General features: G+C 36.1%; 1 protein-coding gene across 1 annotated transcript; it reads left to right on the top strand.

Moving 5' to 3' along the window:
* Nucleotides 1-674: 674 nt before the first annotated feature.
* On the top strand, nt 675-9,094 carry LOC149219156 (patatin-like protein 2). Its single transcript, XM_089386720.1, has 9 exons — nt 675-782; nt 883-1,061; nt 1,175-1,352; nt 1,571-1,744; nt 1,843-1,885; nt 8,113-8,150; nt 8,268-8,489; nt 8,621-8,793; nt 8,995-9,094. Exons 1-9 carry the CDS (start codon nt 696-698, stop codon nt 9,092-9,094), a joined length of 1,194 nt encoding a protein of 397 aa, XP_089242846.1. The 5' UTR covers nt 675-695.
* Nucleotides 9,095-17,988: the final 8,894 nt, after the last annotated feature.

Genomic DNA, 17,988 nt, shown 5'->3' with positions numbered 1-17,988 from the left:
CCCTTTCTTCTCTCCGCTGTGCTGTTGCATCTACTCCTGCTGTGCACTGCTGTGTGTTTCACTATCTGGCAAATATTATCTTCACGCTGCTGTGTGCTCTCCTCTGCTCTCTATCAATCTACTGCTAACATTAAAAGTGAACTGCTGTGATGCATTTATATGCTAAAACATATCTGATTTAAACAGTAAAATATTACAGAATATCTTCTAATGCCTATCACCGAATTTAATGCAGCAAGGCGGCGATGCTTTTATCAAAAAACAAGTCGGTTATCTGCAGGGGAATTCAATTGAAACTTTAATGCATATTAATGTGCAAAAATATCGGGCTTGACTTTAAGGCATCTAATAGGCTGGAGTATTTACTGCAAATCCAGCTGTTCATTGTTGCAGTTGGAATTAAATTCCAACACTCATGCCGTCACGAAGATAAAGACAAAGACCCACCTTCAACTTCCAGGCATGTTCGTAAATTGTCTACTGCAACAACATATTATTATATTTATTAATTATCTTCCCCTCTGTTCAAATATAGCATAAACGAGAAGCATCCCAATTCATTCGTTCAATCGATATATCAGTATATGCATCGTTTTCTAAATTTAAGGAGTCGAAATTAATTTGGAGGTGAAGGCTTAATTTGAGTATAGAGCATGGCTACTACTTACGGGAATCCGCCACCAACCGATGGCAAAATGATTACAATTCTCAGTATTGATGGAGGTGGGGTTCGTGGGATTATCCCAGCAGGTATCCTCGAATTCCTTGAGGAAAAGCTCCAGGTAATGATTTTAATCTACCCCACTCATAAAATCTTATGATGGATCCCTTTTTCTAAAATATCATCCTTTTTGCCAAATTGAATTATAAGTTCTTTGACAGGAATTGAATGGCCCAGGCGTGAGTATAGCTGATTATTTCGACATAATTGATGGAACCAGCACGGGAGGATTGGTCACTGCCATGTTAACCGCTCCAAATGACAAGAATCGTCCATTGTTTCCTGCAAAGGATATTATGAAGTTTTATTTGGGTAATTGTCTTATTTTTCCACATACAACGTTAGTAAAAGATTTCTTTTGTTTGGTTAAAAAATCAACATATATTGCTTATATTTGTTTTTTTGTTCAACAACAACATCAATATTGAGTTAATAGAAAATGAATTGTTACAGATATTTGTTACAATCCGCAATAAAGGATCTGAGTGGCCCCAAATATTCCGGGGATTACTTGCACAAAATCGTGAGAAACTATTTGGGGGATACATGGTTACACCAAACCCTAACGAACGTCGTGATCACTGCATACGACATCAAAATACAACATCCTGCAATCTTCACCACTTTTAAGGTAATGTTTCTATGATCCATGTGACACAAGAAATGTAAGTTTGAATTAAAGAGCAACAGCAGTTACAGTGATATATGCATACGACATCAAAATACAACATCCTGCAATCTTCACCACTTTTAAGGTAATGTTTCTATGATCCGTGTGACACAAGAAATGTAAGTTTGAATTAAAGAGCAACAACAGTTACAGTGATATATGGTAAATCTCGTTTCCAGGCCAAACAGGACGAGTTAGAAGATGCACTTTTGGCCGATGTCTGCATTGGAACCTCAGCGGCTCCAACATATCTTCCTGTTCATTTCTTCCAAACAAAAGATTCCAAAAACGATTCCTCGGACAATACCAAAAGCTTTAACCTCATAGACGCGGGAGTTGCAGTGAACAATCCAGTATATATATATTCTCCATCTCTCAATGGTGTAATTATGATTTTGAATTTTGTTTAAGAGGTTGTGTGATTTGGTGTTTTATAAAATGTGTGTTGCAGACGTTGCTTGCACTTAACCAAGTGACTCAGTGGGCTCTCGTATGTTGGGAATTTGTGAAAATTCCATAATAGACAGACAAAAAAATGCTCTGTTTTTATACTCTGTTTTAACACAGAAAACCCAGAAAATCGCTTGCTGGAAATGGTGTTTCAGCAACACAGTTTTTTTTTTTCAGTTGCTGTAACTGGTGTTTCAGCAACGCTGATCGTGGTGTTTCAGCAACGTAAATGTTTGACGTCAAGTATTTTTTTTGGTTACGGTGTAACAGCAACAGGAAAAATTAACTTGTATTCATAAACAGTAAATCAACTGATACAAATTCGCCTTCCTCACATAGAGGGATTTCTACAAGGCTACTTTTAAAGATAGTTCAAAAACATAAAACAAACTTCATGCTGTAAACTGAAAATACATTACTGTGTCTGCACTGCTGTACATTACAGAAAACCAAAATACTCTGTCTCCTCTGAAAAATCAACACGCTGTTTTCACTGCTGTGTCTGCACTTTCCATTGTTGTGACTGCACTCCTGTGCATTTACAAAACACTCTGGTTCAGCTCAGAACGTTGCTGTAACACGCTGTTTCTTCCATGAAACATTTTACACTGCTGTGTGTAAAATACATTCATACATTCATGCTGCTGCACACAAAAAAAACTTCTGCACTGCTGTGCATTACAAAGAGAGCTCTGTCTCTGTTCCTCAAAAACTTACACACTGTTGTGTCTACTTTTCTGCACTGATGTGCCTTTGTTGCTGCTTCTACTCTTCTCTGCAGCACACAATCACATTCAAGCGTTGCTGCGCTTCTATCTTACATTTCATTTACAGTCCCTGCACTGCTGTGCATGAAAGCTTCATTCATCTGAGCTCGTGCTGCTGCACATTCTTTTTCAAAACACAGAAATTACATTCGAGTGCTGCTGCACTGTATTGCTAAAAGATTAACACTACTATCGCTCTGCTTCTATGCTGCTGCTCATTACATTAAAAACAACACACCAGAAAAACTGCTTAAAATTATTATGACAAGACTGGAAATTAAGACAAGGTATGGAGCAGCAGACAAATAAATCTAATTCCTGAGATTTCTGGATGTTGCGGTACATTCCCCATGTCTGCAATAAAACCTGTTGTTTACCATTTTTACCAACTCTGTCAACCGCATTAAATTTCATTTATCGCTTGACTGATAAATCTGGCTGTCAATGAAGATTTAACTTCACGTCAAATTCATTGCTGCAGGCCCTGTACATTCAATCGGACAGCTGCCCATCCATATCGCACGGCTCTATCTGCTGCAGGAAAAAATTGCTTTGGCAAAAGTGCTGTCCAGGTGTCTGCTGTTTTAATTTGTGCTGGGAAGCGTACTAGTTTTCTGGAAACAGTACGCAGCAGGGGAAATTAATATTTCAACACTCCCCTTTAATTTCAACTGCTGGGCATTCTGTCGTACCCAAACACTTCCTCACATAGAGGAATTCACCAACTGCTTCTGATGCAGTTCCACAACCAATTAAAATTGTCTTCCTCTTAATAGAGGGATTTACCATGTGTATGCTAAAAAGCATCTTCCTCTTGATAGAGGGATTCACCAAGGAACGCTTCAGTTCCACAACCAATTTCTGTTATCTCAGAAAATTACAGTTTCAGCCACACAGGCTGTTGCTGAAACACACAGTTTCAGTCACACAGTCTGTTGCTGAAACACGTGTTTCAGCATCTGGCAGACAGTTGCTGAAACACGCCTGTAGAATGCATTGCTGCTCCAAAACACAGCGAGAGCATCTTCCTCTTAACAGAGGGATTTCAACATGCCTGCTTCAGAGGCACTTCAATCTGTCCAAATTGACACTACTGTGTCTGCCTGATATTTTACACTGCTGTGTGTGAAAATATCTTCATTCGCATTGCTCTTCACAATGGCACTCAGGTTGCAATATGCTCTACACTGCTATTCATTACAGACTCTGTCTTCTCCTGAAAAACATTACACTGCTGTGTGTAAAACTTTCAATACATTTATGCTGCTGCATATACAGCTGTCTTAGCACTGCTATCTCAGCAACTCTCTATCAGCACTCTGTTTCAGCAACTCTGTCTCAGCATTGCTGTCTCAGCAACTCTGTCTCATTATGCTGTCTCAGCAACTCTGTCTCAGCATTGCTGTCTCAGCAACTCTGTCTCATTATGCTGTCTCAGCAACTCTGTCTCAGCATTGCTGTCTCAGCACTGCTGTTTCAGCACTCTCTCTATCACTGCACTGTTGTGCATAAAATAACTTCTCAATTTGCTCTTGCGCTGCTGCGCATTCCTTTCATATTTAACAACAAAAAATACGCACTGCGTGCTCCCCTTCATTGATTACACTCGCACTGCTGCTGTGCCATTACCTTTCATTTCTTCAACAAAAATTTCATGCTGCTGCATTTTCTTATTTGCATTGCTGTGTAAAAACACATTTCTTCATTCTCTCTTAGTTCTGGTTTCATTTTCTTCGCACTATTGTGCTTCTCCTTCTTGCCATCACGCTACTGCCTTTTCTTATGCACCCTTGCTTCACACAATCTTAGTCTTCATTCATTTTTTTTTACACAATGCACTGCTGTGCAGTTCCTTTCATTTCTCTGCTGCCACACATTATCATTCACCCATGTGCATTAAAAATCTGCTGTCCATGTTTTTCTTTATGCATTTCTTTGCATGTTGCATTGCATATGAAGAAAAACATTACATTTTTTTACTGCTGTGTATTGTACTCACTCTGCTGTGAGTATGTTCTCTCACATTACATAGAAGGAAACTACCTTCCATTGCTATGCATTTCAATGCATGTGCTCCATAACAAAAAATTTCAAACTGCTGTTTTATGTTCTATCTTCCCACTGCTGTGAGGTTCTTCTTGCTTTGCATACTTTTCTTCTTGCGCTGCTGCTCTTTACATTTGAGCGCTGCCCCCATTTCTTTTCTGCTGTTATGGCAGATTTAACTTCATATTTTTCTTTTATAAAAGGTCTTCATCAAAGAGTGACTGTTAAGACAGTTCAACAACAAAAATTACAAGCTCCCCTTTAGTGTATGCTTTATCTTCTTTCAGCAGAATCTTCTCAAAAGAAACTTAGATCGGCTGGAGAGCTCAAGAGACTTTCTGACTGTATTTCCTTCCTTCTCCATACTTGTGTAACTTTCTTCTTTTGCATGGGTCTAGCTTGCATAGGAGCCCATGTTAAGTTACAATCACGTGCCATATGCCCAATGTTATGACACTTGAAACATTCAACTTTATTCATGAATAAGAATTCATGATTTCTTCTTGTGAAATTATTTCTTGGAGATTGTCGGGGACCACAACATCTATCTCCATGAAATGCTCTACAGTCTTTTGCCATATGACCAAAGTTTGAACAAGCATAACAATAACCAAAAAATGAACTTTGGTACCTGGGAGATGGAGGTTTCCTTGATGTACTTCTGAAGCCTTGCTGCCTTGAGATCCTTTGATGATAACCATTGCCTTTTGCCTCTTTGACATCAGCTACATTTCTTCTTGGAGCTGGTTTTATGCTTGGAGCAGGATTTCTTCTATTGCAGCCTTCATTTTTCTCTTTGCCTTTGCTGGAACTAGGAGCATCACCATCTCTTTCTGGCTTCTTCACATCTCCTTTGCTTAAGGCATCCTCATACTTGTTTGAGGGTTCACCTACATACCCAAGTCCTGATTTATCATATGGAGATCTGTGATAGCTGAGCATATCATCCAAGGCTTGAGAGCTCTTCATGATCTTGTTCATCCCTTCAACCTTCTTCCTGAGGAGGACAACCTCTTCTTCTAACTTTTCACATTCATTATTTTTCTTTGCTAGCTGTCCCTCAGTTTCTTCCTTGCTACGAGTAGCTTCAGCTGCTACTATTTTAAGGGAGATAATATCAGACTTCATTTTGGAAATTTCTTCATCTTTTACTTGACTGCTCTTCATTTTCTTTTCAGCTCCTTGTGCCTGCTTCTTGGCTTCTTGTAGTTCGGACTTAAGGGAGGAGACCTCTACCTTGTATTGTCCAATCTCTTCTACAAGCTTATTCACTCTCATGTGCCTTTGTTCAAGTTGACTTGTCAAGACATCTGCCTGCTTCTTTGCTTCATTCAGCTGATTTGTCATAGATATGACTTCTTCATGATGTTTCCTCTTGCTTTCATCAAGTTCCTTCTTAAGCTTGGCAAGCTCTTCATCCCTTTCTTTTACTTGAAGCTTGATGAGGTCAAGCTTTTCATTCTCAGCTTCTATGATGGGTTCTTCTTGACTCATTGTCATGGTCAGTGCTCCCTTTGCATGAAGGTCATGCAGTCTGTCCCAAATATCCTTTGCTGATGTATATTTTCCAAGATTCTTCTTCACTGAATCAGGGAGACCATCCAAGATAGTCTTTGCTGCTTGTGCATCATACTCCATGGATTCTTTATCCATCTTGCTGTCATCAATCACTGACTCCCAGACTTCAATCCCTTCAAACATTAGGAAAGCCCTCATCTTTATTTCCCATACATCAAAGTTTCCATCAAACTTTGGGGTTTCAAATACAATGTATTCTAACGAATTGCCTTCTAGTTTAGTAGAGGAGGGAGACACAACCTTAGAGGATTTGGACACTTTCTTCTTTGATTTTGCCATTCTTATCTAGGCTTCAAATACTTGACTCTGTTTTTTTTTTTTAAATCACTGACTGTTTCTTCAATAATAACTCAAAAACTTGAGAAATACCTGAATCCCTTTGGCTGAAACTTCACACTGCTGGAGAAGCTTTCTGAGCTGCAACCACACCTTCCTTCAGCTTCTTTGACACTTCAAAGAGCCTGGACTAGCTCTGATACCATGTTGGAATTTTCTGATAAATCCCATAACAAACAGACAAAAATCGCACTCTGTTTTTACACAGAAAAACAGAAAAAATCGTTTGCTGTAAATGGTGTTTCAGCAACACAGTTTTTTTTTTCAGTTGCTGTAACTGGTGTTTCAGCAACGCTGTTCGTGGTGTTTCAGCAACGTAAATGTTTGACGTCAAGTATTTTTTTTGGTTACGGTGTAACAGCAACAGGAAAAATTAACTTGTATTCATAAACAGTAAATCAACTGATACAAATTCGCCTTCCTCACATAGAGGGATTTCTACAAGGCTACTTTTAAATATAGTTCAAAAACATAAAACAAACTTCATGCTGTAAACTGAAAATACATTACTGTGTCTGCACTGCTGTACATTACAGAAAACCAAAATACTCTGTCTCCTCTGAAAAATCAACACGCTGTTTTCACTGCTGTGTCTGCACTTTCCATTGCTGTGACTGCACTCCTGTGCATTTACAAAACACTCTGGTTCAGCTCAGAACGTTGCTGTAACACGCTGCTGTAACACGCTGCTGTAACACGCTGTTTCTTCCATGAAACATTTTACACTGCTGTGTGTAAAATACATTCATACATTCATGCTGCTGCACACAAAAAAAACTTCTGCACTGCTGTGCATTACAAAGAGAGCTCTGTCTCTGTTCCTCAAAAACTTACACACTGTTGTGTCTACTTTTCTGCACTGATGTGCCTTCGTTGCTGCTTCTACTCTTCTCTGCAGCACACAATCACATTCAAGCGTTGCTGCGCTTCTCTCTTACATTTCATTTACAGTCCCTGCACTGCTGTGCATGAAAGCTTCATTCATCTGAGCTCGTGCTGCTGCACATTCTTTTTCAAAACACAGAAATTACATTCGAGTGCTGCTGCACTGTATTGCTAAGAGATTAACACTACTATCGCTCTGCTTCTATGCTGCTGCTCATTACATTAAAAACAACACACCAGAAAAACTGCTTAAAATTATTATGACAAGACTGGAAATTAAGACAAGGTATGGAGCAGCAGACAAATAAATCTAATTCCTGAGATTTCTGGATGTTGCGGTACATTCCCCATGTCTGCAATAAAACCTGTTGTTTACCATTTTTACCAACTCTGTCAACCGCATTAAATTTCATTTATCGCTTGACTGATAAATCTGGCTGTCAATGAAGATTTAACTTCACGTCAAATTCATTGCTGCAGGCCCTGTACATTCAATCGGACAGCTGCCCATCCATATCGCACGGCTCTATCTGCTGCAGGAAAAAATTGCTTTGGCAAAAGTGCTGTCCAGGTGTCTGTTGTTTTAATTTGTGCTGGGAAGCGTACTAGTTTTCTGGAAACAGTATGCAGCAGGGGAAATTAATATTTCAACATCGTAGGCTGTCCAGATTTCTTAGTGTCAACCTATAAAGCTTGCGTGAGTTATAAACCTATTTTGTTTATAAATCGGATTCATGTAGCCAAATATTCATTATAGTTGACCTTTGAATGATTAAGAAGCTGGAGTGATAATTAGTATATGTGTTTTAAACAGTATAGTAGCAAGTTTCTGGTGCTTTCTCTTGGAACCGGACAGAAAATAGCTAGTTACGACGCCATTGACGCTGCAAAATGGGGACTGCTTAAATGGTTATCCAACGACAGTAAAGTGCTGATAACTGACATGTTTCAGCAAGCGAGTGCAGATATGGTGGACGTTTACGCAACGGTCGTGTTCCAAGCCTTTAATTCCGAGAAGAACTATTTAAGAATACAGGTCCTTCCCTTCTTCCATGTATAAAAAAATTCGTCATGTGGTTGTTTAGAGATTGGGACCTTATATAATTCACTTTTATTAGCATACACTCCATATTCGAATGGTCTAAGAAATTGTATAATTGGGATCAGGTTGAATTATCGGGAGATACAAGCTCAACGGATCTGTCAACTAAGAAGAATCTGGAAGAGCTGAAGAAGATAGGGAAAAATCTTCTGGAGGCTCCTGTTTCAAGGATGAATTTAGAGACGGGTGTGATTGAACAAGTGACAGGCAGAGGCACCAACGGGGATGCATTGACTAGGTAAGCACATGGATTTCATTTAATCGAAAGAAACAACTTTCAGAGATTTCATTTAATCGAAAGAAACAACTTTCAGAACAAAGAATAGTAGGTGAAAGGTTCATTGCAGTCAATATATATATATATATATATATATATATATATATATATATATATATATATATAGGTTGCGATGTTGATATATTTGAGATGATTCCACAGATTTGCGAAGGCTCTCTCCGATGAAAGGAAGCTACGATTATCGCGCTTCGAATCGCCTTTCACAACTTTACTTCCACTAGAAGGAGGCGTCAGCACCTGAAGAAATCGGAAGTTAAACCTCGTCGATTTCGATAGGTCAAATTGAAAACCCTAATTGTTGTATTCCTTCATGTACCTATCTGTTTTATAATTATGTTTGGAGGCTTTTTACCTCTTTTTTCCCGCTCGTAAAAAAACATAGTTTTTCCCACCGTAGTAGATGCGCTTTTCCAACGACTTTTTTTCGTTGATGATATTATTATTTATGTACTTAATATATTTTTATCCATTAAGATGATCATTTATGTACTCCATATATTTTTATCCATTTTTAATATATAGTTATTTAATTTTCTTTCTTTAATAATTTGGAACACTTGGTTATTTTGGAAAAGAGTTTTTATAATTTTATTCTAATTGGTTTGGATTTATTTCCCAAATAGTGAGAGACATTAAATTTTTTGAAGTGTAATTTTCTTTTAAAGTGAAAATAAATTTGATTAATCAAGTGTAATTTTTTTGAAATGAAAATAAATTTGATTAATCAAAAATCTTAGTAGATCCAAAGTTTATATATATATCATTAGCAAAACCATGGATTGTAAAATCCTTATCCTCGAAAGCATACAATGATAAATTGTCTATTTTACCTCAATTTCATTGGAATTATTAATTTAATTATTTTATTTTTATTTTTATGTAATTTCAAGGAAATGAAATGTTTACCTATCCTCTATTCTAGAGTGGGCTAGAAGCTGATAATAGGGATTTATCCTTCAAGAAATGTTCTAGAATATTCATAATAGTATACACAAGTCAAAGATTGAGATATATTTCCAAAATAATTATGTTATTTTTACCTTTTAATTAAATTAATTAATTAAAAAAAGTCATATAAACCAGCGTCATTCGAAGCCATTTATGATTTTTTGGATACATGTTATTGCTAAACCATAATATTGGCTCGTAGTATTTTAACAAAGCTTTTTTCACAAATTAAGAATGTGTATGAGAAAGTGGGATAACTCCTATTACAAATTAAAATTCTTAATCAGGGAGGAATTCTAAAAAAATGCTACTCACCCAATCTCCATTCCATGATGTTTGCGAGATGGGGAGAGGAGAATATGGCATATCATTTTATTTCTTATGATCTCTCAATCCCACATAGTATGATTCGGTTAATCCTTTTTTTTACTACTAAATCCTTGAAACAGGTGGAACACTTAGTCTCAATTAATTTAAAGTGAAAATTTTTGGAATAAGTTCATATTTGTTTGCGATAAATAAATTGGGTTTATATATATTATTATCATTCTATATTTAATCAGATGTCTAAATTATAAAAGACTCATTGTCGTTTATAAACAATTATATTATTATTCGAGAATTTGTATTCTTATGATTATTTATTTATGGGTTTCAAACATCTTTCCTATCATATTCCAAATGCAAATGGAAATAAATTAATAATAAATAAAATGAAACTTAAATAATTTCTTATCAATAAAAAAATTGAAATGTAATAATTTAATCTATTATTTTAAAGAAAAGACTCTATTAAATCTAAATGAATGTAGGTAAATGTCAGAGTAAAATTGAAAATGCCATTAATGAGAGTAGAAAATAAATGAATTCGTAATATTTTTTTTTTTTTAAGAAAAGACTGTACTAAATTTAAATGAATGTAAGTCATTGTCATGGTAAAATTGAAAATTCCATTAACGATAGTGACTAGAAATAAATTAAATTTATAAAAAAACATAATGAAGATAACCAAAAATAAATAAAATGAACAAATGTTTAACTTAAATACTAATATTATGATTTATAGTAATTAGCCCAACCACATTTATATAAATATAGTTGGTAAATAGATATATAATATAATAAATTATATTTATATTAATATTAATATTATTAATAATAATAGAAATGTTAAAATATTTTTAGAAATTAATAATAGTACATATAAGCAAATATTATAAAAAATAATTAAACACAATTTAATAAAACAAACGATGAAATTAAATAAAACATATTAATAAAAATTAATAACCCAAATATATAACATTATTTATGATAGAAAAATATGATAAAATAAATAATCAAATTAACAATAAAATATTAACAATAAAAATTAACAACCTAAATAGATATACAAAACCATAACATTAACCAATGTGAAATGTTGCTAAAATAATGTTGGTAATTGAAAATATAAAATAATGTTACTAATTAATTATAAGCATGGGAAAAAGTAAATACATTGAAGAGAACATAAATTTCGACATCAACAACAATTGTTGTCAATCACTAACAAGCATTCATGATAGTTAAGAAATGACGATTTTGACAATGTTGCTCACAATGCAATAAAGAAATGAAATGAAATTTTAAACATTACAGGACCAATGACAACAATCCAAAGTTTAGTAACATCAAAAGAAATAATAATAACAATAACACCACATTCGACAACAAAATTCAACTCTCAACACTCGACTACAACACAATTATTTCATAGCAGCCTCTTCCAAAACACATTTAGAGCAGTGGCAAAAGCAACACCAATTCAAATCGATAGGATAATGATCACGATACTTCATTCTTTCAAGATAATCCCTTCTCATCTTCCTCCTTCATTCCCTTTGGGTAAAATGATATAATGTTTGAACATCTTATTTCATTCCACTCAAAACACGGATATGCTCATCAACAAAACAAGGATGTAAGCCATGCCTTCTATCAAACCTTGCACGAATAAAAGTAACAAAACTAATAGTTTTTGTAATTGAATTAATCGCTCTGATGTAATAATTACCATCAATGTTCTCCATATTTGTGAATCATTCACAAAAACATACAATTAAAATCAGTACACTCAAAGAGAACAAATTAACAAAAACAAAACTATACATTTATGATTTTGCTTATTTCATATTGAAACATAAATATAAAAGGATTCAAATGAAGAAAAAAACTAATTCAAGAAATCAAACAACAATTGCTCTAAAATAGTCTATTTACTTAAAAAATAATTCATAAACCCTAAACTGTATTGAAGATAAATACCCCAAAAATGATATTGACTTTAATCGCTCCTCCTCTTTCTTTCTAAGCGTAACATATGCACTATCTTTCATTTTTGCATAACATTGAAAAGAAAAAGGTGGTGAAATCCGCAAACCATCTATTTATTTCACTCTTGATATAGCTGTAAATGTTAGACCCTGCCTTTCTCTGTCTCCAATATCTATAGTGGCTCATTGCAAAGTCATCCCCTGTTATTTGTGTATTATCAACAACCATGCCATTTTCAAGGGAATTTGCCTCATATTCCCCCTAATAATAAGCGGAATAGGTACAAGAATTTGAAAATACTTATCAAATGGAACACCACAATACTTTTCAAACATAACTATAACCAATTGTGGAAGTTGTGGCGGCTTTGAACCAGGCACAAAGAAAATAGTTTCAATATATCCAAGTGCATCATTCACGAGGCCAACTTCAACCCACAAATTACATGTTAAAATCACACGCTCTCCATGACATAGCAGTACTTCATGCTCCAATATATCATCATCACTATCACTTATTTCTATTCTTCTACTACTTTTGGCAACACATCTCGCAATAGGATAATTTAACGCTTTAAGCATTTTTCGATTGTGCAAATTTATGAGATTATTCGTTGCAAAGAAGTGAATAGAAGAATCAAACAAAATACTTTGTTGTCAATCCATCCAAGTATGAAGACGGGTCACAAGAAAATCCCAATCAACAATAGAAGGCTCTACACTTCTAATATTGGTTAAAATATTGCGAAAAGATGTTTGTGTGGGATCATCTCCTTGCTGCCTATAAATTTTCTCCAGAGCCACTATAATGTTGAAGCTTTCCCACAAAACTTTCGCAGTTGTTCTACCTGCATACAACAGTTTATCCTTAAGAGGAGGTAGTTGGGCAAGGTCACCCACAAGAATGATGGACCTACCATCAAAAGGACAATCCTTATTTTCAGGAAAGGGTTCTCACAAAAGAGAATCTATGTGTATGAATATCCTTGGACCTATAAAGCTCATCTCATAAATCAATATATGTCAAACATGTCTCATTCCCTCTTGGAACACTGCTAAATCCTGCCCAAATAGTGGCTTCATATCTTTTACAGGAATTTTTAAAGTTGAATGTATTGTTTTCCCATGTATGTTAAAAGCAACAATACAAGTTGGAGCAAGCAATAACCATGGACTTTTTCCATTTGTTGTTGCACTAGAAAGAGCATGAGAAATACACCCAATGAGAGAAGACTTCCCTATAGAATTTCCTGCAAATTCTCTACAAATCTACCTCTGAGATCTATGTAGAAAATATGACTGTAGATTAACCCAATAATGCAATATACCAAAGAAAAATACTAAAATCTACTTCTATTATCAAACTTGCGGAAGCTTAAAGATCACGTTGAAACAAAGTTGAACACATATAACCATAAAAAGAAGAATCAATGCACATGAAACACAGAAAATATTCAAGGGAGAGCCTCAGCTAAAAACCCCACTATCTGCATTAGCATACAAGGTGGAAATGCATCAGAATTATACAAAGCGTTAGCTCTCATAGCTAGCCAACTCTCAGTACAATCCTCCTGGATGCTCACAGGCAATCAAAGCTTCTCACAAGCCTTCTACTCTGCCCTCCAAGCTCCTATTTCCTTGCGCAGTTACCTCTGGGATGATCTCCTTCACTTAGTGTAACACTACTCTCACACACTGCTCTAACACACTGTCAGAACTGTGCAATCGTCAAGGAACCTTACCTTGACTGCATGCATGAGTTTCCTTTATAGGAGAAAACGTGAAACTGATAATACATTTTCCTTGACAGTTAGCTCAATCGGGTCTTTCTCAGAATAGACATGCATGAGTTTCTGATAAGGGAATCTTTAGTTATCTGGAGTACACTAGTTGAATGAATGCATGCATCAACTAACTGATAACTCACAATTAGTTCCTCAAACAGTTTGGAACTAATTTAACTGGACTTAACTCAGTAAACTGATTTAACTAATTACAACTCAAATATAACTCAACCTTATCTCCTTAATTAAGGGATAATATCCTTAATTTGAGGGATAACTGTTGCATGACTTCAGAAAGACTTCTAACTTGAATTTCTCCAACTAATTAATCCATAATGAATTAATTAATTATTTCCAAGCAGTTGGTGAGACTAAATTCGATTTTAATTCATAATTTTAATTCAAGGACAAATTAAAATTGGAATACACTAAATTCTATTTTTATCATTTCTTGTCGCTATTTTCAACCCTCCCTCTCAACAAGAAAGGAATACAACTGATCCCGATTGTGAACCTTTGGAATGTTATGCATGCAACACTTATCTCTAGTGTTGTTGCTCGAGAAACTCCAGAAAAAAAAATAAAATAAAATAAAATTAAATTAAATTAAAAAATTAAAAAATAAATAAATAAATAAATAAAAACATCCAACCTGAATCAGTATGATGCATCTGTCATCAAAGTCTCTGACTGCTATTGCCTCTGTCAACTAAAAACTTTGCGCTTCAGCTAACTCTAGACCTTTCTGCACTATTGTCAATCCTTCTCTGCTCTCTTTAGTATCTGACTGCTCTAGCCTCTATCACTTTGATCTCTGACTGCATCAATCCCACTAATTCCTCCCGCTACTATGTACTTTGGGCTCCATGAGATAAAACCTCTCAATGGACCCTACCCAATTTCAGTCTTCATGGGACTATCACTTCACATTGCCCCACATCACACTTGGAGGTATGGCTGCATGTGATCCCTCTTCCCACTTAGATCGAAATTCCCCCCTAATGGAGGTATCTGCATGAGTGGATCTCTTCACTCGGTCTCCTCTCTGCTTCTCCAAATGCAGCTCCTCCACAATCGTCTGAGACTTCTTCTGGGATTGCATGCTGATAGGTAATTTACTCCCTCTCTCAACCACCAAGTCTCTAACATTTTCCTTTCTCCTCAAGGCTTTGCATGCATCTTGAACCTCAAGAGAATACAGGTTCTTAACTCGTGAACCGATCTATTTCACCTGTCTCGTGGTGATGTGTCTAAGGAAAACCTTTCCCTTACAGAAGACAACATCGTACCTTTGTCCTCCAACATCGCGACCGATACCAAGTTCTTCTTCAGTTCAGGCACATACTTCACATCTGTCAAGGTGATAGGAGCTCAATGCTCCCTCTGAAAAGCAACCATGATCACTCCTGAAACACTATACCTTTCATCGTCACCCATCTCTATGCACATCTTGAGGTATTTCTCCTCCAAGGTACTGAATAAAATTTTATCGTCGATCATGTGGAATGAGGCTCCACTCTCAAGACACCAACCACAACCCATCATCGATGACACCATGCATGCGATGAGAGTAAAGTCCATTTCGAACTGAGAGGCTAATGCCTCACCTTCTGATCCTTCTGAGGATCCCTTCTTGGACTTCTTCGATGGGCAACTAGTCACATAATGTCTCATCTCATGACAATTAAAGCATCTCACTTTAGACTTGTCGCCCTTCTTCCCTCCATGAGAAGAATTTGATTTGGAAGGGGAAGGAATGGGAATTCTTCCCCTTCCCCTTCCTTGCCTTACTTGCTAAGTACAAATTTTCGTCATCATCATCCTTGGATGAAGAACCATCTCATGTGCTTCTCTTGATCTCCTCCTGCATGAGATCTGACCATAGTTGTTCCCAATCTGGTAGTTTCTCCCTTCCATTCACAGAGTCTTGATAGCTATTCTAGCTCTTTAGAAGGCCAAGGAGAGTGAGGCTCACCATATCATCATCGGTAGTAGTTATTCCCACACTACCAAGCTCATCTCTGCAAGTGGTGAGCTTGTTCAAATATGTGGAAATAGTATCATTGTTCTCCATCTTGATTCTTTGAAGCTTATCCTTGAGCGCCAATTTCCATTGATCGCTACTATTCTGGTAGAGGTCCTTCAATGCCTTCCACATTGAAAATGGAGTATCATTAAGACACAGGATGGACGAATGTTAATATCTATGTTGCGGAGTACATATTTCATTGGCGGAGTAAATATTTGACATACTTAACTACCAACCCTACATTAAATTCACATTCATTCTTAAATGCTTGATGTGTGTTGAGGAATGGTTTGATGTGTTGCGGAATGGTGAACTTGTACTCCTGCTCAAACCTTATGTCCTTCAGCCTGTAAATAGATCCACAACCTGCAAAATAATTCTGACAAGTATGGCTACTATCAGAGTTTTTAACACGATGGTTGGGATTAAACTTCCAACACTCCACCTTAATCACAATTGCTGCCATTCAAAATTCCCAAGCAGTCTCTGGAAATAAATAAATAAATAAATAAAATAAGCTAAAATAATATATATATATATAATTCATGTGCCAATGGCTTTGTGAAAATATCGGGAAATTGTTCCTGTGACCTACAATGTTGCAACACAATTTTATCATTGATAATTAACTCTTTAATAAAATGATATTTAGCATCAATATGCTTGGTCCTTTTGTGAAAGACTGAATTCTTTGACAGTGCAATTGTGGAAGTGTTGTTGCAAAAAATAGTTGTCGTTCCCTCTTGGTCGTGGAGAAGATCCTTCAACATCCTTCTCATCCATTCTGTTTGACACACTACTGTTGTTTCTGCAACATATTTAGATTATGTTGTTGACATTGACACTATTGGTTGCTTCTTGGAGGCCCATGAAATGGCTCTGGAACCCAAATGAAAAATATATCCTGACGTGCCTTTTCTATCATCGACACTTCCTGCCCAATCACTATCAATGTAACCAACTAGCTTGAAATCATCTACTGTGGCATACAAAATACCATATTGTTTTGTCCCATTGACATACCTTAGAATCCTTTTCGATGCTTGACAACTAGGCCAGATATAATGTATGCAATGAGTTTGGTGTTGAGGTTCATGTGTTTCCTTGGCTGTTTCCATGAACCTCGACACCAAACTCACTCCATACATTATATCTAGCCTAGTGGCGGTCAAATACATCAAGTTTCCTATCATACTTTTGTATAATGTCAAATTGACATTGTTGCTACAATCTTCTTTGCTCAACTTCAACCCCATGACAGCTGGAGTTGGTGCAGGCTTGCTATTCTTGATATTAAACCTCTCCAAAATGTCTGCTATATACTTTGCTTGAGAGATAAAAATGACATTTTATGTTTGCTTCACTTATATGCCCAAAAAATGCCTTAACAACCCCAAGTCAATAATTTCAAATTCAATCTTCATGACTTCTTTGAAATCATCACTACCTGTAATGATTAAATCATCTACATATAAGACAACAATAAGAATCTTACCGTCCCTCGCTTTGATGTAGAGAGTAGGCTCATCGTCACATTTGTTGAAACCATTGTCCAAAAAGTAAGCATCTATCCTACTATACCATGCACGCGATCCTTGCTTCAGCCCATAAAGAGCTTTCCTCAGCCGATATACTTTGTCTTCTTGATCTTCTACCTCATAACCAGGTGGTTGCGCAACATACACTTCCTTTTTCAACACTCCATTCAAGAACGTTTATTTTATGTCCATTTGATACACTTTGCATTTATGTTGAGTGGTAATTGCCACAACTGTATGCATTATCTCCATCCTCGTGACTGGCGCAAATGTCTCTGCATAGTCTCTTCCACAAACAACATAAACTTTGAAACAGGAACTGATACGGTTACACGTTTTGTAGAGATAGCAAAAAAGTGACCTGATTTTGAAAATGCGCAATGCAGAACACGCATATTTTTTTTAAATCATAGTTTTTGGCACTTTAAATAACTGGTATGATTACCCGTTTCGTAGAGGTAGCAAAAAAGTGACCCGATTTTGAAAAGTGGCGACGCAGAATATACTTTTTTCTTTTGGAG

This window comes from Pinus tabuliformis, chromosome Q, assembly GCF_031772625.1.
Source record: "Pinus tabuliformis cultivar Carrire ecotype Pingquan chromosome Q, CPIR1, whole genome shotgun sequence".
NCBI lineage: Eukaryota > Viridiplantae > Streptophyta > Pinopsida > Pinales > Pinaceae > Pinus > Pinus tabuliformis.
Note: the sequence above shows the minus strand (reverse complement) of the source record. Positions and strands in the feature narration are given on the sequence as shown.